The 17,591-nt window shown below is 35.1% G+C and overlaps 1 protein-coding gene across 4 annotated transcripts in view; it reads right to left on the reverse strand.

The window, feature by feature from the left end:
- Positions 1–17,591, reverse strand: part of ralgps2 (Ral GEF with PH domain and SH3 binding motif 2) — a 146,812-nt gene that overhangs the window by 73,188 nt on the left and 56,033 nt on the right. For 3 of the 4 annotated variants that reach the window (XM_016446633.1, XM_016446635.1, XM_016446636.1), the window contains exons 2-5: positions 14,797–14,891; positions 12,585–12,712; positions 12,340–12,444; positions 8,107–8,157 (exon numbers count right to left, since the gene is read on the reverse strand). In XM_016446633.1, coding sequence (XP_016302119.1) covers positions 8,107–8,157; positions 12,340–12,444; positions 12,585–12,641 — 213 coding nt within the window. In that variant the 5' untranslated portion in view covers positions 12,642–12,712; positions 14,797–14,891. Of the gene's footprint in view, positions 1–8,106; positions 8,158–12,339; positions 12,445–12,584; positions 12,713–14,796; positions 14,895–17,591 lie in introns of all 4 variants that reach the window. The other variant, XM_016446634.1, reaches the window with a different exon arrangement.

Consider the following 17,591-nt stretch of genomic DNA (forward strand, 5'->3'; position numbering starts at 1 on the left):
CTCACCAATGGATCCTCTGCAGTGAATGGGTGCCGTCAGAATGAGAGTCCAAACAGCTGATGAAAATATCACAATAATCCACAAGTAATCCACACCACTCCAGTCCATCAGTTAATGTCTTAGGAACTGAGTTCTCTCACATTAAAATCCACAAACATATAAGTTAACTGTTTTAGATTGTTTTTGCTTGTAAATGGTGCTTGATTGGTGCATATTTCTCTCCTGATTCAGACGAGATGACTTTTTCACGGGAGAATGCAATGTTATGGATTATGGACAATGGTTTTTAGATAAAAATATCTTGATGGGTTGTTTCTCACAAACACACAGATTTTCACTTCACAATACATTAACTGATGGACTGGAGTCGTGTGGATTACTTGTGGATTATTGTGATGTTTTTATCCACTGTTTGGCTCTCATGCTGACGGCACCCATTCACTGCAGAGGATCCATTGGTGAGCAAGTGATGTAATGCTACATTTCTCCAAATCTGTTCAGATGACGAAACAACCTACATTTTTTACTGGTCTGAGGGTGAGTACATTTTCAGCAAATTTTAATTTAATTTTATTCTCATTATTTTGTCAGGAAACATCCCAAACAAATTAGGCCTATTATAAAAATACATCATAGAAGAATAGTATTCGAAATAAACTTATGGAAAAAAACAAACTAATTATCCTAATTCTTTTCCCCCACAATTTTGTAGTGAATTGGTCATTAAAACAACAGAGCAAGTGCATAAAAAAAAGTGTCTTAGCAGAAATGTATATGAAAACGTGTAGCATATCACAGACAAATATCCATTTCTTGTAATGTGAAAACCTTATGGTTTTCAGGATTGCTGGGCCCTTGACCATGTTTTTTGCATTTCCTTTATAGCAGAACATGAAGACAGAGTGCTGGTTTTAACATAATCTCTCATGTTATGTATCATATCCATGTGTCGGGCTGACTGCCATGTGATCTGTGCAGCTAGATTATAATTGGCACACGTGTGTCTGCAGTGGTCTTTTCCGAGACCCTACCAGCATTCTTCACGATAGTACGTATGCAACATGTTGCTCCGTCGCAGCCAAAACGGGCCAGACTGAACGACAATGTGCGTCATAGCCATGAAGGCCAGAGAAACCCACTGGTTCCTCTGTTAATGCTTACAGACGCATTACAGTGCAACTAACAGGGACAGTTTTACAATTAAACATACATGTGCACCATTCATGTGGCTCTGTGCAACCAAATTGATTAAAGATGCTGATCTATTATCCTTCAAAGCCAATGGAAGCGTCTCCTGAGGCAATCCTAGAAAAGAAAACCACAGGTTATCAAAGGCTAAATTAAAATCAGCATCTCTACCACATAAAAGTTAAAGGGATAGTTCATTCAAAAATAAAAGTTGTGTCATCAGTTTCTCACCCTCATGTCATTCCAAACCCATATGACTTTATTTCAGTGGAACACAAAAAGGACAAGGTGTCCAAGCTGCTCTTTTTCATAGAATAAAGGTAAAATAAAAATGACAAAAACCTCCATAAAAGTATTTCTGTATATATTGTGGCATAATTAATATTGAAACCAGGCTTTACATGTCTTCATCCAGCAAGTTTTCATTAGGAATGCTGATAAACATTTTTATGTTACGGCTGATACCCAGATAATATAAAATAATATTTGAATTAAATGAGATTTGAAAGTTGAAGATTTTCAGTTCAGTTTAATTTTATATAGAAGAAATGTTTAGCTGCAGTTATTACTGCAAAAGGGGGTCACACCAGATACTGAAAGCAAAGATTCACATACTTTTGCCACTCACAGATACGTAACACTGGGTCATTTTTCTCAATCAATTTTTGTATATAAGCTTATATTTTTGTCTCATTTGTTTGATTGAATTCTCTTTGTTAACTTTCAGGACTTCTTCCAGAAAATCTTCCAGCCTGTTCCTTACCAGTGTTGTTATTCTTAACTAAACTAAAATTAAAATTAAATATAAATTATAAATAAATATATACTTCAAATTAGAAATATTGGCAACTACTACATATAGGCAAGTTCTAACAAATAAAAATGACTAAAGCAATACACTTTTTACAACTTAAACTGAAATTTAACACACACACACACACACACACATATATATATATATATATATATATATATATAACAAATCTATTAAAAATATTACACATTAATATAAAAATACATATAAAAATTAAAATACTGATAAACACTGACAGAGTATATATACTGTATATATAATACAAAAATAACGCCATTACTCACAAAGCTAGAGCAAGCATGGCTTCAGAATATGTGCAATATAGTGCATGAGTCATATGAACCACTTTAATGTTTTTGTGATGTCTATTTAGAGCCTCTATGCTTTTATTCTATTGAAAAGAGCAGCCTGTGCATTCTTGAAAATATCTATGTTTCTGTTCCACAGAAAAAAGAAAAAAAAAATGCAAACCGGTTTGGAACAGCAAATGTTTAAAACATTTGTTGGGTGAACCCTTTCTTTAAAAAAAAAAAATCCCATTATTTTTCTTTTTTTGGTTCTTATAAACACATTTCTCATTTTTGCACACCGACGGTGAGGCGGCCAAGTGACCTTCAGATTGAAGATGCTACTGAATAACAAAGAACCACTTCTGCTTCTTTAACGCTCACTCTCACACACACTTAATTTCAGTTCAGCAGAGCTCGAAATCTCTCCTGCTTCCACAGCCTCATAGACAACTAACCTCCCCTGCAAAGAAACACACTCACTGTCACAAAAACACACAGACAATAGAAAACTCAATGAACTGCTGTCGACCCTTCTGTTACGATGAGTCTAACAACGTCTACTGAAACACGAGCTGCTTCTATACAGCTACTTCATCAAAAAATCTTTAGAAACATTTGCAGAGCTGATAAAAACAATTCATTAAAGTAAACCAATAATAACATAGAAAATAAAAACAGGCAGGACTGCCAGTTCACTGATATAATTGCATTATTCCACTCAAATCAAACAAACCTCTCCATTCCACCAGGGCACTGTGGGTCAGAGCGTGCTTATAAGTGCCTGTAAAGAACAGGTAATGGGGTGGTACAGAGAACAGACCGGAGATGTTTGCATGCATGTAGGCTGGAAAAAGTTACGTCATTTTACACATCACTCTAAAAGACATTTCATGAAGTTTTAGTGTTTTAACGCATGTACAAAAGCCTCTGGTCTGCATTACAGCCAGGAGCTCATATTGCTGCCATACAGGATCATGCTGCATATGGACGGGTCTACTGTACACACTCAATCTGAACATTATTAGTGAGAACATCTTCTGACTACAGGCATAAAATTTTATAATTCAAACTTTTGAATATCTTTTAATTAAACCCAGCCATCACCAGAACAACAATTTTTTTTTTTTGTCAAAATAAGAATCTACACTACCTTTTGTCCTGACACTACTAACTTTACAATGTGTAATATCAGAAACAACAGTGCATGATAAAGCAGTAGCCTGCCATTCACATTCATATCACGTCACCCTCTGCCTTTTACTCTCATGTTACACAACGACACAAATGGATGTGCTGCCAGATTCAAAAAAAGCGCAAATAATCCTTCAACAAATCCCTTCCACAGAATACTAAAACTGCCAGATACACACAAAACGAGACAGAAAGCCAGATCTGATCCAGAAAATTGAAAGAACCATCATCTATAAACATAATTTGTCGAATGATACGCATGTTGGCTAAACTGCTTGGCTAAATCAATCCCAGACATTTTGAAAATCAGAGGTTAGTTCTGTATTGTCTTCCAGAGAACCAGACCCTTATCTTTCCAAAGAGGCGACCTGCATTTTCACCCTCTCCTCTCCTCTCCTCTCCTCTCCAAGCAAGCATCCAAAAAACTGCTCAAAGCCAAATAACGCCGCTGCATAATCAAACCGTTCAACGACAGAAAACGGTAGACCTAATCACACAGTTTACTGTAATTACCATAAATAATGACAAAAAAATTAATACCAGACACAATAATTTCCCACAAACGCATTAAACAAATCACATAACATTTAGTTCCCACCCTCAGTCGTCATGATTTTGTCTCTTACAGTCAGAAAAAAAACCCAAACGCTACATTAGTATTCAATGTGTGGTAGCCTCATCAAATGCTTTATAAATCACAGTCTGTGTGGCTGAAAGCCCAGCCTTACAGACAGTGGATAAAACATGCATGCACTAATAAATCGTTCAAAGAGCAGAGAGGGAGGACGACATGGAGGGCAGTGAGTGGAGACCAAGGCCCAGATGTCAATAAGCAAAATAACCACAGTCATTTATTTGGTACTCTATATAGCTGCGGGTTTCTTCTACAGAAGCTTCGGTCGCCAGGTCTATCATAGACATTTATCACAGAGTTTTTCCCCCTCCATGTGCCATCACGTGTAATATTCTTCACATTCAAAAGGATAGTTCACCCAAAAATGAAAAGTCTGTCATCATTTACTCATCATCATTTTAGTAAGATAGTTTGTAGAATGTTGATAATCAAACCGTATTGGTCACCTTTATTTTGCATTTTACAAAATAATTTTTTTTTTTAAATAAAACATTTTTTAGAGTATCTTCTTTTATGTTCAACAGAAGAAAGTCATGCATGTTTGAGACGATATGAGGGTGAGTAAATTACAGAATTTTTATTTAGAGTTTTTGTGTGAACAATCTATTTATCCACTAAGGCAAACATATCTGAAACAAAATTATTATGAATTTTTATGTTTTTGCGGCAGATGCCATTTTATTGAGCGATGGAGGCTGACTCATCTTGAGTATAATGCTGCTAGCGAAATAATGCTTATGCCGTAATGAAATAAAGCAATAAGCCCCAAGAAGCCGGACCACGGCTTCACGGGGCTTATTGCTTTTATAAAACATATACGTAGTAAGGTTTCACAAAATAAAACAGAGCAAATAAAGTGTAATGATATTAATAAAAACATTATTCTTCCGCTAAACAATGTAGTTCCTCAGAAACGGTTGTGGTTCCAACAAAGTGGTTGCAACACCCAAATGTAAACAAAGGTGTATGTTTGTAGAGTAATTTACAACAGCTTCGAACTTGGCTCAACCAATCAGTAGGGCCGTTCGATTCCGAAATTTTTGGAATCGAGTCCGATTCCTGGTTCTGGCTTCTTAGGATGCAGCCTTCCATTTGAGAGGCACCCATAGATAAGCTAGGGATGGGCGTATCGATCCTAAGTATCGATATATCGAAAGTATCAATACTCAAACTAAAAATATCGATACTTTTCGATTCTTGTTTTTTTAGATTAAAGGAACCTAATCTCACCATGATGACTGCAGGATAGGTCGTAGAATGTATCCTTCTCATAATATGAAGCTTTATTTGTAAAAAAAATAAATAAATTACAATACGTAAACTGTAATTTTGACTGCTTTGCCCGTGAAATTAGTCGCTAGCCCACATCTCAGCAGGGACATGCGTTTTACTGAAACAAAATAACCAGAATATTATCAATAACCGATAGAGCTTGTGGTTTATCTGTCAATCAGATGCGCTCTCGGCCACTGATCTACGTATTGAATTTAAAAAAATCAAAAAACGTTGAAAGATAATATAGATCATGTTCTATTCTGTAATGTTAATAGAAATCATACACTGTCAGAACAAAAAAATTGCATTTTATGGCTGCAACAGCCGGTCACTGGCAGCCCCTTATGATAATGAACCATGGTTTTACTAAAGTGACCACAGTTCAACTGTAGTATTTGTAGATTTGAATCATGTGTAAACAAAACACACATTTGAACCATGTGTAAACAAAAATATAACCTAACAAATTAAAATTAAGCCGTATTGAATGTTAAAATGTGTTTTAAACATAAAGTTAAGTGGTTATCATTACCCATTTTACTCTTAGTAATTTAATAATTTAATAAATTTCATCATTTAAAAGTTTAGTTCAGAAGTATCGTATCGGTATCAACGATACTGCCTTGAAAAATATCGGTATCGTATCGAAAACAAAATAAGTGGTATCGCCCATCCCTAAGATAAGCTTTGTTGAACTGAAAAAGGCTCTGATTGAGGAATCGATTCCCCTTAATGGAATCAATTCCAACCTTTGGGATCGACTCTATTTCCAACGCCTCGGAATCGAGGAATCGATTCTTTTTGGAATCGATTCCCAGCCCTACCAATCAGAATCAAGGACCGGAACTATCCGTTTTATAATGTGCTGTTTGTCACAAATATTTCAATAATTTGAAAAAAAAAAAAACGGCTGAATAATGTTAAGAAAAAAAATATTTCAGTGTAATATTTAATCTGGTGTGTGTGTGGGTGTTATTTTTACTCAGTCCAATGGAAGCTGTGGATGAAGAGCGTGAAGAACAGAAACATTTCAGTGTGCTCTTACTGCCCTCTGCTGGGAAACCCTGGACCACACATACAGTGGGTACGGAAAGTATTCAGACCCCCTTAAATTTTTCACTCTTTGTTATATTGCAGCCATTTGCTAAAATCATTTAAGTTAATTTTTTTTCCTCATTAATGTACACACAGCACCCCACATTGACAGAAAAACACAGAATCGTTGACATTTTTGCAGATTTATTAAAAAAGAAAAACTGAAAATTTAAGGGGGTCTGAATACTTTCCGTACCCACTGTAAACCAGGTCTAAATATCACAGCCTATTTTGTTATTAGTGGCTGGTTTCATTGGACTTGTCCAAATTAAACACACTGTGTACGGCTGACAGTGCGAGTATGATATTTCAGTCAGCGACAGCCCTGTGAGTCCGTCACACAGGAATCACACAAAACAATGGCTTTCAGCTAGTTTAACCAAGGAAACATTTGCACACGCAAACAAATTTGGTCTGGGACTTCATAAAACCCTGACCAAAATAAACATTCTGCACTAAAAGAGAAAAAAATGCCTTTGACGTGTAAATAAAAAGTTACTCACCAGTTGGCTGCTAACTGTGTTAGTAATAGCAACATCATGTTTTGAGCAGTCTTGACCTCACCTTTGTGAAGTGAGCAATTCAAATAATAACCATAACCAGCTACCAAAAAAAAAAAAGCTTCTGCTGCAACTTGCACATCTGCTATGTTCCAACAACTTCCCCTAAGCGAACGGTTTTACCATCAGTGGTTTATCTATTCTTTTTTCTGTCTCTAATGTGACAACACTTTAAAGTCAACATGAAATGGAAACTGTGACCAACTTTTTTTCTATATCAGAGTGAGAAAGTCTATTGAACGAGGGGAAAAAGGGGAAAAAAAAGGAAAGAGTTTTTGTCCATGATTTTGTCCATCGGGAATTGACTGTAATTGTAGGAGAGCAAATGTATTTAGAAATAAATAAATGAATGAATTAGTGCTGGGCAACGATTAATCGCGAATGATCACATCCAAAATAAAAGTTTTTGTTTACATAATATATGTGTGTGTACTGTGTATATTTATTATGCATATATAATTACACACATATGCATGCATATATTTAAGAAAAATATATTGTTTATATATTAAATATATATATATATAATATAAATTATATGAATATAAATATATACATGTAAATATTTTTTAAATATATACCGTAGGTGTGTGTATTTATGTATACACATAATAAATATACACAGTAAACACACATATACTATATAAACAAAAACTTTTATTTTGGACGCGATTATTCGCGATTAATCGTTGCCCAGCACTAAAATAAATAATAAAATTTAAATATACATATCATACATGACTCATTTCAATGTTTTATAAAAATAACAATAAAATATACATATATATACACATCAAAAATAACTCCATCATAATCAGAAACATACTACATATACTATACTATACACGCTATATTTATATATATAAACAATGATAATAATAAAACAACAATAACAATGATATTAATAAAAACAATGCAAACTCTCATTTCATGGTCTAATTTTTTTTCCCATGCACAGCCAATTTTCTTTTTTCACCTGCAACTGGAAGGAGTGGCAAAGTGTAACATTTGGACACTGTGCATAAGTTAGCACAGTGCTATCATGAACAATAGACTTACCTCAGGTTGGATGGCTTTGAACACTGGAGCATCCATGAGAGTGATCTGACCCTGCAGGACAGCACAGATGACAGATCAGCACACAACATAAAACTTTATATGTTTTATATGACACTGTTGGCACCCATTTTTAATGGGTTTTAAGAGGAAAGTATTTCACTTAGGAATTTTTCTGTACTGTTTTTTACTAGAAGTGACAGAGATGTTATCTTTGAGATGTTGTGAAATACAGGAGAGTTTCTGTATTTATGGGCTTATTTGAAACAAGACTCAGTGTCGACTTCACTATCCACCATAACATGAGAGCGTGTGAATGGTCTACACACTCTAACAGACACATGAATAATATATCATCTTCTGTCCACTGCTCAGTTGCCATTCACAAGACATTTTCCAGTGATGCATGAACGTTGTGCGTGTGGAGAGTGTGTGTGCACATAAATAAAACACACTTCAGCACAGGCTTGAGACTGGGACTGGGATGATGTACTGTATATAGGTTAATGGGTTGGGCCATAAATAAATAAAGCACAGAAAGAAACTCTGTACCCCAGATAAAGACACGTTCAAGCAGGCGTGTGCAGAATCAGGTCAGTGCATTTACTCGCATACTGGGGTTAGAAACACAGAGAGCGTCCCCTGGCGACACTATCAGATATGTCACATATTGCACAGCTAATAAAAGCTTTGCTTGGTTTTGGACATCTGACTAGTATTTACAATCTAATTTTGCCTTTCGTAGCAGCTCAGGTTTTTCATTATTATAAAGCTGACAGTAACTGATGCTAAAAATCACCCACATTTACATATTAACACTATTTTAGTATTCAGCATTAGGCTGGAAGAAGAAAAAAAATCACAGAAGATTATTTCCACTACAGGATTAAAAAATAAATTAATTTAAAAAGGTGATTGTGATTATTTTATCTCAAAATTCTGACTTTTTTCTCACAATTGCAAGTTTATATCTTACAATACTGATGTTTATTCTAAGAAATCTGAGACGAAAAGTCAGAATTGTGAGATATAAAGTTAGAATTTGAATAGAAACTTGCAATTGTGAGAAAATGTGTCAGAATTGTGAGATAAGAAGTCACAATTATCTTTTTATTCTTTATTTCATGGCAGAAATAAAAATCAAAAACAGAATTGCAATATGTAAACTCAGAATTAAGAAAAAGAAATTCAGAATTGCGAGACATAAAAGTCAGAATTTTGAGTTCATATCTCACAATTCTTACTTTTTTTTCCTCAAAAATGCAATAAAAATTATAAAAATAATAAAATAAATAAATAAATACAAATCTGAATGGTGAGATAGACAGTCATAATTATTCTTTTTTTTTCCGTGGCAGAAACGGGCATGCAAAAAAAAAATGTTACAGATTAAATTACAATTTTTATTTGATAAATGTGATATTGAGGGGGGGGGAATCAGAAACTGATGTTTTTAATCACTGGAAGTGTGAAAATGTTCACTGCAGATGGCGTTGAATCGGTTTGCAGATCACGAGTGTCGACCACACACAGCTTTCTGTGACTCATTGGTTTCACAAGATGGATTACGCCACTCTAAATTCTGTAAATGTTCTCCACTCTCTTAAAAAATAAATGCTTTAGTGGGTAACTTTCTCCAGGCAGTCTGGTGTTATGTTTTTCTGCCCATCGCCCCTTAAATCGAATCAAAATCAAAGCGAATCGAGAGCCTGGAAGTCAGAACTGAATCAAATCAGTGAGATATACAGCCCTGCTTAATAATTTGACTCGTATTAAATAATCGTTAGTGTGAACAACGCCTTTCGTCACGTGACGAGATTAGCCAATCATAATCCAGATCATCTACGTGAAGAAGTCTAAAAGGTACAGTAGCAAAAACAGTGATTTAATTTTGAGGATCATAAAGAAAGCAGTAAATGATCATGAAAAACTCATTACGAATGTTTGTGGTGCAAGAAACGTTGAGTAACATTATAAGCAGACTACAGGAAGAAATAAAATGCTAAAATCAAGTCAGTTCTCCAGCTGCGAGTGATTCGCCACAGATCGCGGCTTGATTAAAGGGATAGTTCACCCAAAAATGAAAATTTGATGTTTATCTGCTTACCCCCAGGGCTACCTACCTACTACTACCGCCACCTATCTCTCAAATGGACCATTGACACTCTATTTACAATCTCAATTAGGAGTGTCAATGGTCCATTTGAGAGATAGGTGGCGGTAATGCACTTATAAGTCTGCGATCCGCCATAAAGCACGAAGACGACGACGATGTCATGCGCCGGCTGTTGAGACAGTTCGGACATTGCGGTGAATCAGAGGTAAAAAACGATATAAATACTGTTCAGTTTCTTGCACAGACCGATCGTTTCGTGTCTTTACACATCAATGTATCGTCACGAGCCGCATGGTTTAATTTGGTTTTGTTTGTGTATGTTTTTTTTACTCTCAAAGCCGTGATTCCCATTCACTTCCATTATAAGACTGACAGACTGCAACGGTTTGTGTTAAAAATCTCCGTTTGTATTCTACTGAAGAAACAAAGTCACCTACATCTTGGATACCCTGGGGGTAAGCAGATAAACATCAAATTTTCATTTTTGGGTGAACTATCCCTTTAAAGCAAGTATGAGTCAACAAGCAGCTGTGTATCTTTTCCTCAAGTTCAGAAGAGAGTTCAGCTGGGAGTTTCATTTGAAACAGAGTCCTTGTATTACCAGAGAAAGGAGAGCTTGATAGCCCTGCTCAGATTCTGGTGTTTAATTTAAACTCGCTGCCTGCACAATCGTCAGCCAAATAATCATTCATTATTACTGAAACTGTACTGAAGTATTTACTACTCTCTCTCTGTGCTCATATCTCTTTCTGTTTTCCATGTGTTTTTCTAAGGTTTCTTTGGCTCCATTTACACCTGTTACCAGGCCATTGCTACAAATCACAAGATACAGGAACATTTTTGTGGGTGATCACCCTCCTTCTCTTTTGAGTAGTTTATATCACAGAGGACTTTATTGGGCACCTTAATCATAGTGTCTGGGATGGATTGGATCAAAAATCACATTTGGCAGCGTCTACTTACGATTGGACAACATTGGAGGATGCTAAATGAATAATTTACCAAAAAATGACAATTATGTAATTATTAACTCTCCATCATGTCTTTTCAAACCAGTAAGCTGTTATTTTCTTTTAGAACATTTTAATTTCTGAGTTAAATTTTCGGGCATGTTAGCAGTGAAGGACAAAAAAAGAAACAAAAAAAGAAAAAAATCAGTTTCCACCTTCAGTATGACTATATAATAACTACAACAACAGCATAATAATAATTGCAGTAATATTGTACTGTAAAATAAAAACAATTAATACTACTACTACTAATAATAATAAATATTATAATTATTATATTTTTATAATAATTATTCAAAAATAATATTTTAGTTTCACTTAAATTATAACTTTTTTAAATCAGCAAATAAATATTACTTTGGCAATAATATCACTGTACTGTAAAATAAAAGGTATTTATTCATAATAACAACAATACATATTATTATTATTATTCATACTCTATTTTTTATTATTTTACAGTACAATAGTATTATTGCAATAGTAATATATTTCTTTATAAGAACAACAACAATAATTTTCGTTTACAGAACAACAGTTAAATTACAATACCAGTATTTATGGCTGTCTTAATTTCTTTGCATTAAACGTTAAACTAAATTAGGGGTCTCCAAACTCGCTCCTGGAGGGCCGGTGTCCTGCAGAGTTTAGCTCCAACTTGCTTCAACACACCTGCCTGGAAGTTTCTATGCCTAGTAAGAGCTAGATTAGCTGGTCAGGTGTGTTTGATTGGGGTTGGAGCTAAACTCTGCAGGACACCGGCCCTCCAGGAGAGAGTTTGGAGACCCCTGAACTAAACTATAGAGATTTTATACTGATGAGAAACAGCACAGAGACCTTAAAGCTTCTCTTGGCGACAACAGATTTATAAATGATTTGCATTACAAATTCAGTGAAGAAAAAAAGAAAAACTGCCTTGTGTTGCGTATTCAAATCGGTATGTTGTTATCTTTTAGAAACAGGCATGTGATCAGCTATGGGCAAGAAAATAAGGAAAACCTGTTTTTCCCCCATTCAATATGCCTGCTTAATCTGGGTGAATGAAAAGTGAAAAGTGTGCGAATACAAAACACAAAAGGCCTCACGCACACCGGGGGAAGTTTGACTTACTGCATATTCCTCTGGCGTGACCTTCAGCACGTCGAACACCACAGCGTCAAAACTCTTGAGCTCTGAGGGGCCCTTCTCACTGAGGGACTCAGAACTGCTGCTCCTCTGGAGGAAACAATGACAGGATAGGCGAAAGACGAAAACACACAAATGAGTGAAAGGAGGTTTTTATCATTTGATTACTTTATAAAACATGCAGGGTGAAGCAGGTAAACAGCACGTGTTTAATTTGTGTGTTTCCTGACCTCTGAGGCCGGGGTCGTGAAGGTGGAGATGATGGGCTGGCCATTGGGGACGTCCATTATTACCAAACCATCAGACACTATGGAGCTCACTCACCATCGTCATCCTCTCAGCTCGCCTGTATGGCCCCCTGCACACACACACACACACACACACACACACACACACACACACACACCCACGCATTACAGGTGAGTTCAGGCCTGGATTTTGGCTTTGGTGATTCCTAAATGCACAAAACTGGTAAAAGTACAGTGTTTTCTAAATGACTGCAAGCTGCTCAGATCCACGGGCTCCATAAACCTACCCAAAACTATAGTACTCCCACTTCAGTGCTTGGAAAAGATTGTGTTGAAATATTGTTTTTCATTAGCATCAAACATAATGATTCTCATTTATGCCAGAAAGGTCCAGTTTAGCCTCCTCTCTCATTCATCAACAGCACATTCATCCAGCAGTTGAGAGTGAGACAGACAGTAATTTTCTTCTGGAAAATGCTCTTTCTCTGTGGTCTAGAGTCCTGCAGTGATTTTAGTTACACAACCTCTCATGGGACGGTGCAGTTATGATCTTTCCTTTATTTGTATGAAGCTCCTGACTGTGGATTTATAGCGGCTTTAGCGATGTTTTAGCAATGCTTTCCAGTCAAGTGCATCAGCAAATCCTCGTCTTAGAGCCTCTCAGAGTCGTTTTGGCCAGGGATTTTGGATGGAAAAAAAAGATTTATAATGCTCTGAGACGACTCGGGTCAAGATTTACGTTTGTTTTTAAGTCAATTAGCATCAAACTCACAGATAATTTACTTTTTCAGACAGATGACATTCTAAACTCCATCTAAAAGCATTTTAAATAGATAGTTTTTTTGCTTACTATGCATGCAGCTTTTATAACTACATGGAACATTTGCACTTTTAAAAAGAATATTCCAGGTCCAGTACAAATAAATCATCATAAATGGGCCCAATTTTTGGCGTGTTTAAGAACAGAAATGTTAAGAATATTGTTATATAAAAACATGTTTTTTTCTGTTAATGTTTGTTTTTTGAGCTGTACAATTCTTCTTGTCATTTTGACGATTATTTTAATGGTTTAAAAAAAAGATTTAAAAAATGTTTAATACAAATTAACAAAACTCAAATTGAAATAAAAATAAATTAAATCTAAACAGCAATACTTTAAAAAAAAATCAATGTGACAAAATGACAAAAGTACATACAATTCTAAAAAAAAAAAAAAAAAAGTACAATTAAAATGGAAGCTGAAAATATATAAAAATAAAAGCCAATTTAAAATATTAATAAAAACATAACAGTAAATAAATAACTAATTCAACATAATTTGTGTGAAAATTATTCATATCAATCTGTGTGAAAATTATATCAATTTGTGGCAACATTTCATTTTCAAACTAGAGCATTATTTGATTATTTGTAATTTATTTTCATCATTTTTATGGTTATTGTAAGGTTTTAGGCATCACAATTTATTGTTCAAGTGTTGCAGTTACACAGCTGAAACAATGAGCATTTTATGTTTATAGATTGGCCCCAATCTCTTCCATTATAAGTGCACTGTAATCCAGATTTTTGCTTTTTTAAATCAAAATAGATTTTTGTTCTAATCAACAATATTCCACAAGTGCTGTTGAGTTGTTTGTCACACCATAGAACGATTTAAAATTAACAATGCTTAACACATTCCTCACCTCTAAACCACACAGGTGTTGTTAAGTTGTGGGTGTGTTGTTAATCTAAAGTTTTAGTGAAGCGATGTAACTGTAGTACACTACTTCCAAAGAACAATGTGCTCAGCGACGTCAATAAACACTATGACTGTGGGCTTCACTATCAACACACTGCCGTCAGCATTTGGTTACACGTGAAACAAAAGCAGGTGTTCAGACAGTAATGGGACTGACAATGACAGCATGTGGGTGTGTTTTGCTCGGAGAGTGAACAGGTGCTACGGAGCCATTAGTATCTGTGTGTGTGTGTGTGTGTGTGTGTGTGTGTGTGTGTGTTTTAGAGTTTGTAACAGGTGTTGCAGAGAGTTTGACTGACTTCACGGCACTGCCAAACTGCAGACTAATCCTAATCACAGCTCGAATTCAGCCATCATCACACACAAATACAGCAAGTAACAGCAGCACAAATGCTTTCATTTGCCAAAAGGCTGCAGCACAAGAGTTCAGACAGACACACAGATTACAATTACCGGTTATTTGTCAAATGCACATGGTGACGGCTCTGCTGCGTCCTCCGCTGCACTCGCTCGGCTGTATTCACTCGAAATCCTGCGCTGAACAAAACCTGCTGTGAGAAAGATAAAGAGAAGGGGAGAGAGAAGAAGAAAGGCATGTTACCAAGCTGAACATACCTTTTACAACTAGAGGAGTCTATATGGAGTTTTCAGCTACAGTTAGGGGTTGTTGTTGTCGTTTTTTTAATTAACAGATGTTTTCTAAGTTTATTTTTATTAATATTTTATATTTTTACCATGGTTTTGTTTATTTATGCTACTTTTCAAACTAGATTTTCAAACTTTTCAGCATATTTTATTGTTTTACCCTTGTCACCCAGTAATCCATTAAATGCAAAGAAAATCCATTAAAGACAAATAATATTAATAATTACATATTTTAAACAAACATGATCTAAAAAAATAATTAAATAAACCTAAACCAATTAAATATTTATTTTGTACAATGATTTATCAATTTGTGGCATCATTTCCACAACAACCAACATTTTGCAAGAGCTTTTCCCCCAAAAGTTATTATATTTGGCTGCAAAGTGGAGTTATTGTTAGCTAAAACAAAAACGATTAAAAAAATTTTTTTAAATGTTAAATGAAATAAATAAAATAAGAGAAAAAAACATTTTTAATTAAAAAATATTTTCATTTTAAATTAAATAAATCTGAAATTAAAAAAAAGAATAAATATTAGACAAAAAACTTGAACTAAACAAAAATGAGAAATGTTGCCATGGTAACTAATTGAAATAGGTTTCACGCACTAAAATTACTAACTGGATATAAATGACGATAAATGATGAACTAAACAAAACTAACTTAATAAACTAACTAAAATAGTTAACTGACCAAACTAACTAATGCTAAGACACATGAGACGTGATGAAAAAGTAAAATCAAGGTAAATATCACTTGTGAACGGGATCATTTTTTAATGTGCGTCATTTCCAATCAAGCTGTAATTTTGTCCAAATATACAAAAAGTGTAAAATTATTATTTAATGGGATAGTTGAAATGAAAATCATTTACTCACTCTCATGTCATTACAAACCGTAATCTCGTTTTGAAGAACGAGAATAACCAAATAGTTTTGGTTACCACTGACTTACATTGCATACAACATTTCTCAAACTATCTTCTTTTATGTTCCACAGCAGAAAGTACGTAACACAGTACATAACTGACACGAGGGGCATTGTTAGTGGACAAATTAAATTAAATTAGTCGTCAGAGGGTGAAAGGTGTGTTTAAAGGAAAATTTGCTTTCTCAAGAGGACCCAAAGAGGCCATAGTTTGAAGAAACACTCATAAACCTGACAGACAAACCGTGTGTATCAATGAGAAAGCCACTAGGTGGTGTTGTACATCTGGAAACAACAGCAGCTGCGTGTGTTTGTGGAAATGGGCTGCGGCTGAAATTTCAGAGAGTTCAGTCTTGGGTCGTTAGAGAGGATTGTTTCGGACACTACAGACACCAGACACATGGCATAGTGGGACGAGCCAGATGCAAAGCAGGATGTCATGCTTTCTTTCCCTGACGTACGTGAAAATAAGCTTTAAAAACATCACATGGCTGAAGCCAGCAAAACAATCACTGCATATTAAGGAGAACAAGCTTCCTCAGTCTATAGACAGAAAGCTGAACTGAAACCATTCGCTCTGGCATGTCACAAACATGCAAAAATGTGACACGCTTAAATGGTTTAGAGTGATAACCCACCGATCTCAAAGTAGCAGCACAATCGCCATGCCACCTGACTAGTAAGTGTGATAATCCAAAAAGCTTCCACAAAAAAATGAAGAAAAAAAAGATGACTCACAATTTCCACAGAAAATAAATATTTAATTCTCAACATATGCAGCTATAGCTTTTGTTTCTATGATGTTACCATAGCAATAAGAGAATGACTCCACAGAAAGAAAAATGCTAAGGAGCCCAAACTGCTTTATAAACAGGCCCACACGAAACCTTCGCCCACAGAGCTCTGCAGATTTCAAACCGCAAAAAATTTGAAATTCTACATATCCTCTACCACTTAAGTTTATACTTAAGTTTTAAGTTTATTAATATACATTTCTGTCCAAAAGTTGACTTTTTATGTGGAAGAAATGCATACTTTTATTCAGAAAGAAGTCATTGTTACAATGATCTTATTAGGCTTGCTGCGATAGATGGTGTTTTCGGTTATACCGCAACACTGGGTTACGTCACCAACCCCCACTGTCGTTTTGATTTTTTTTATAGTAACAAAAATATTTTAGCCTAGTTCGGTTAGAGGACAGACACTTTTTAAATTTGGTTCCACAGTGTTTGCTGATTTTTTGTTTTATATACCTATTTAAACTTTGTGTATTTTATTTATTTTATTTTACATCAAGGTGTATATGCCGTGCCTCCAAGCTTTCTTATTCGTTTTGCTAATAAATGTTCTATGTTTCTTATTTATTTGGTTCCACAATGTTTGCTGATTTTCAGTTTTATATACCTATTTAAACTTTGTATAGCCTAAGTAATTTGTTATTCTGAGTTTGACGTTGTTGTTGCTTGAATTGAATCAATGCCGCTAATTTGAAAGTGAAAGTAAAATGTGCATGGCGCTTTTTCAAGCTATTTGAAAGCCAAGAAATCTGAGGAAAAGAGGGAAAACTCAAACGAACTATTGCTTGACGCCGAATTGCGGCAATTCAATTGCTGCTAATTTGAAAGTGAAAGTAAAATGCGCACGGCACTTTTACAAGCCATTTGAAAGCAAAG

This window comes from Sinocyclocheilus anshuiensis, unplaced genomic scaffold, assembly GCF_001515605.1.
Source record: "Sinocyclocheilus anshuiensis isolate Anshui unplaced genomic scaffold, SAMN03320099.WGS_v1.1 scaffold279, whole genome shotgun sequence".
Classification (NCBI taxonomy): Eukaryota; Metazoa; Chordata; class Actinopteri; order Cypriniformes; family Cyprinidae; genus Sinocyclocheilus; species Sinocyclocheilus anshuiensis.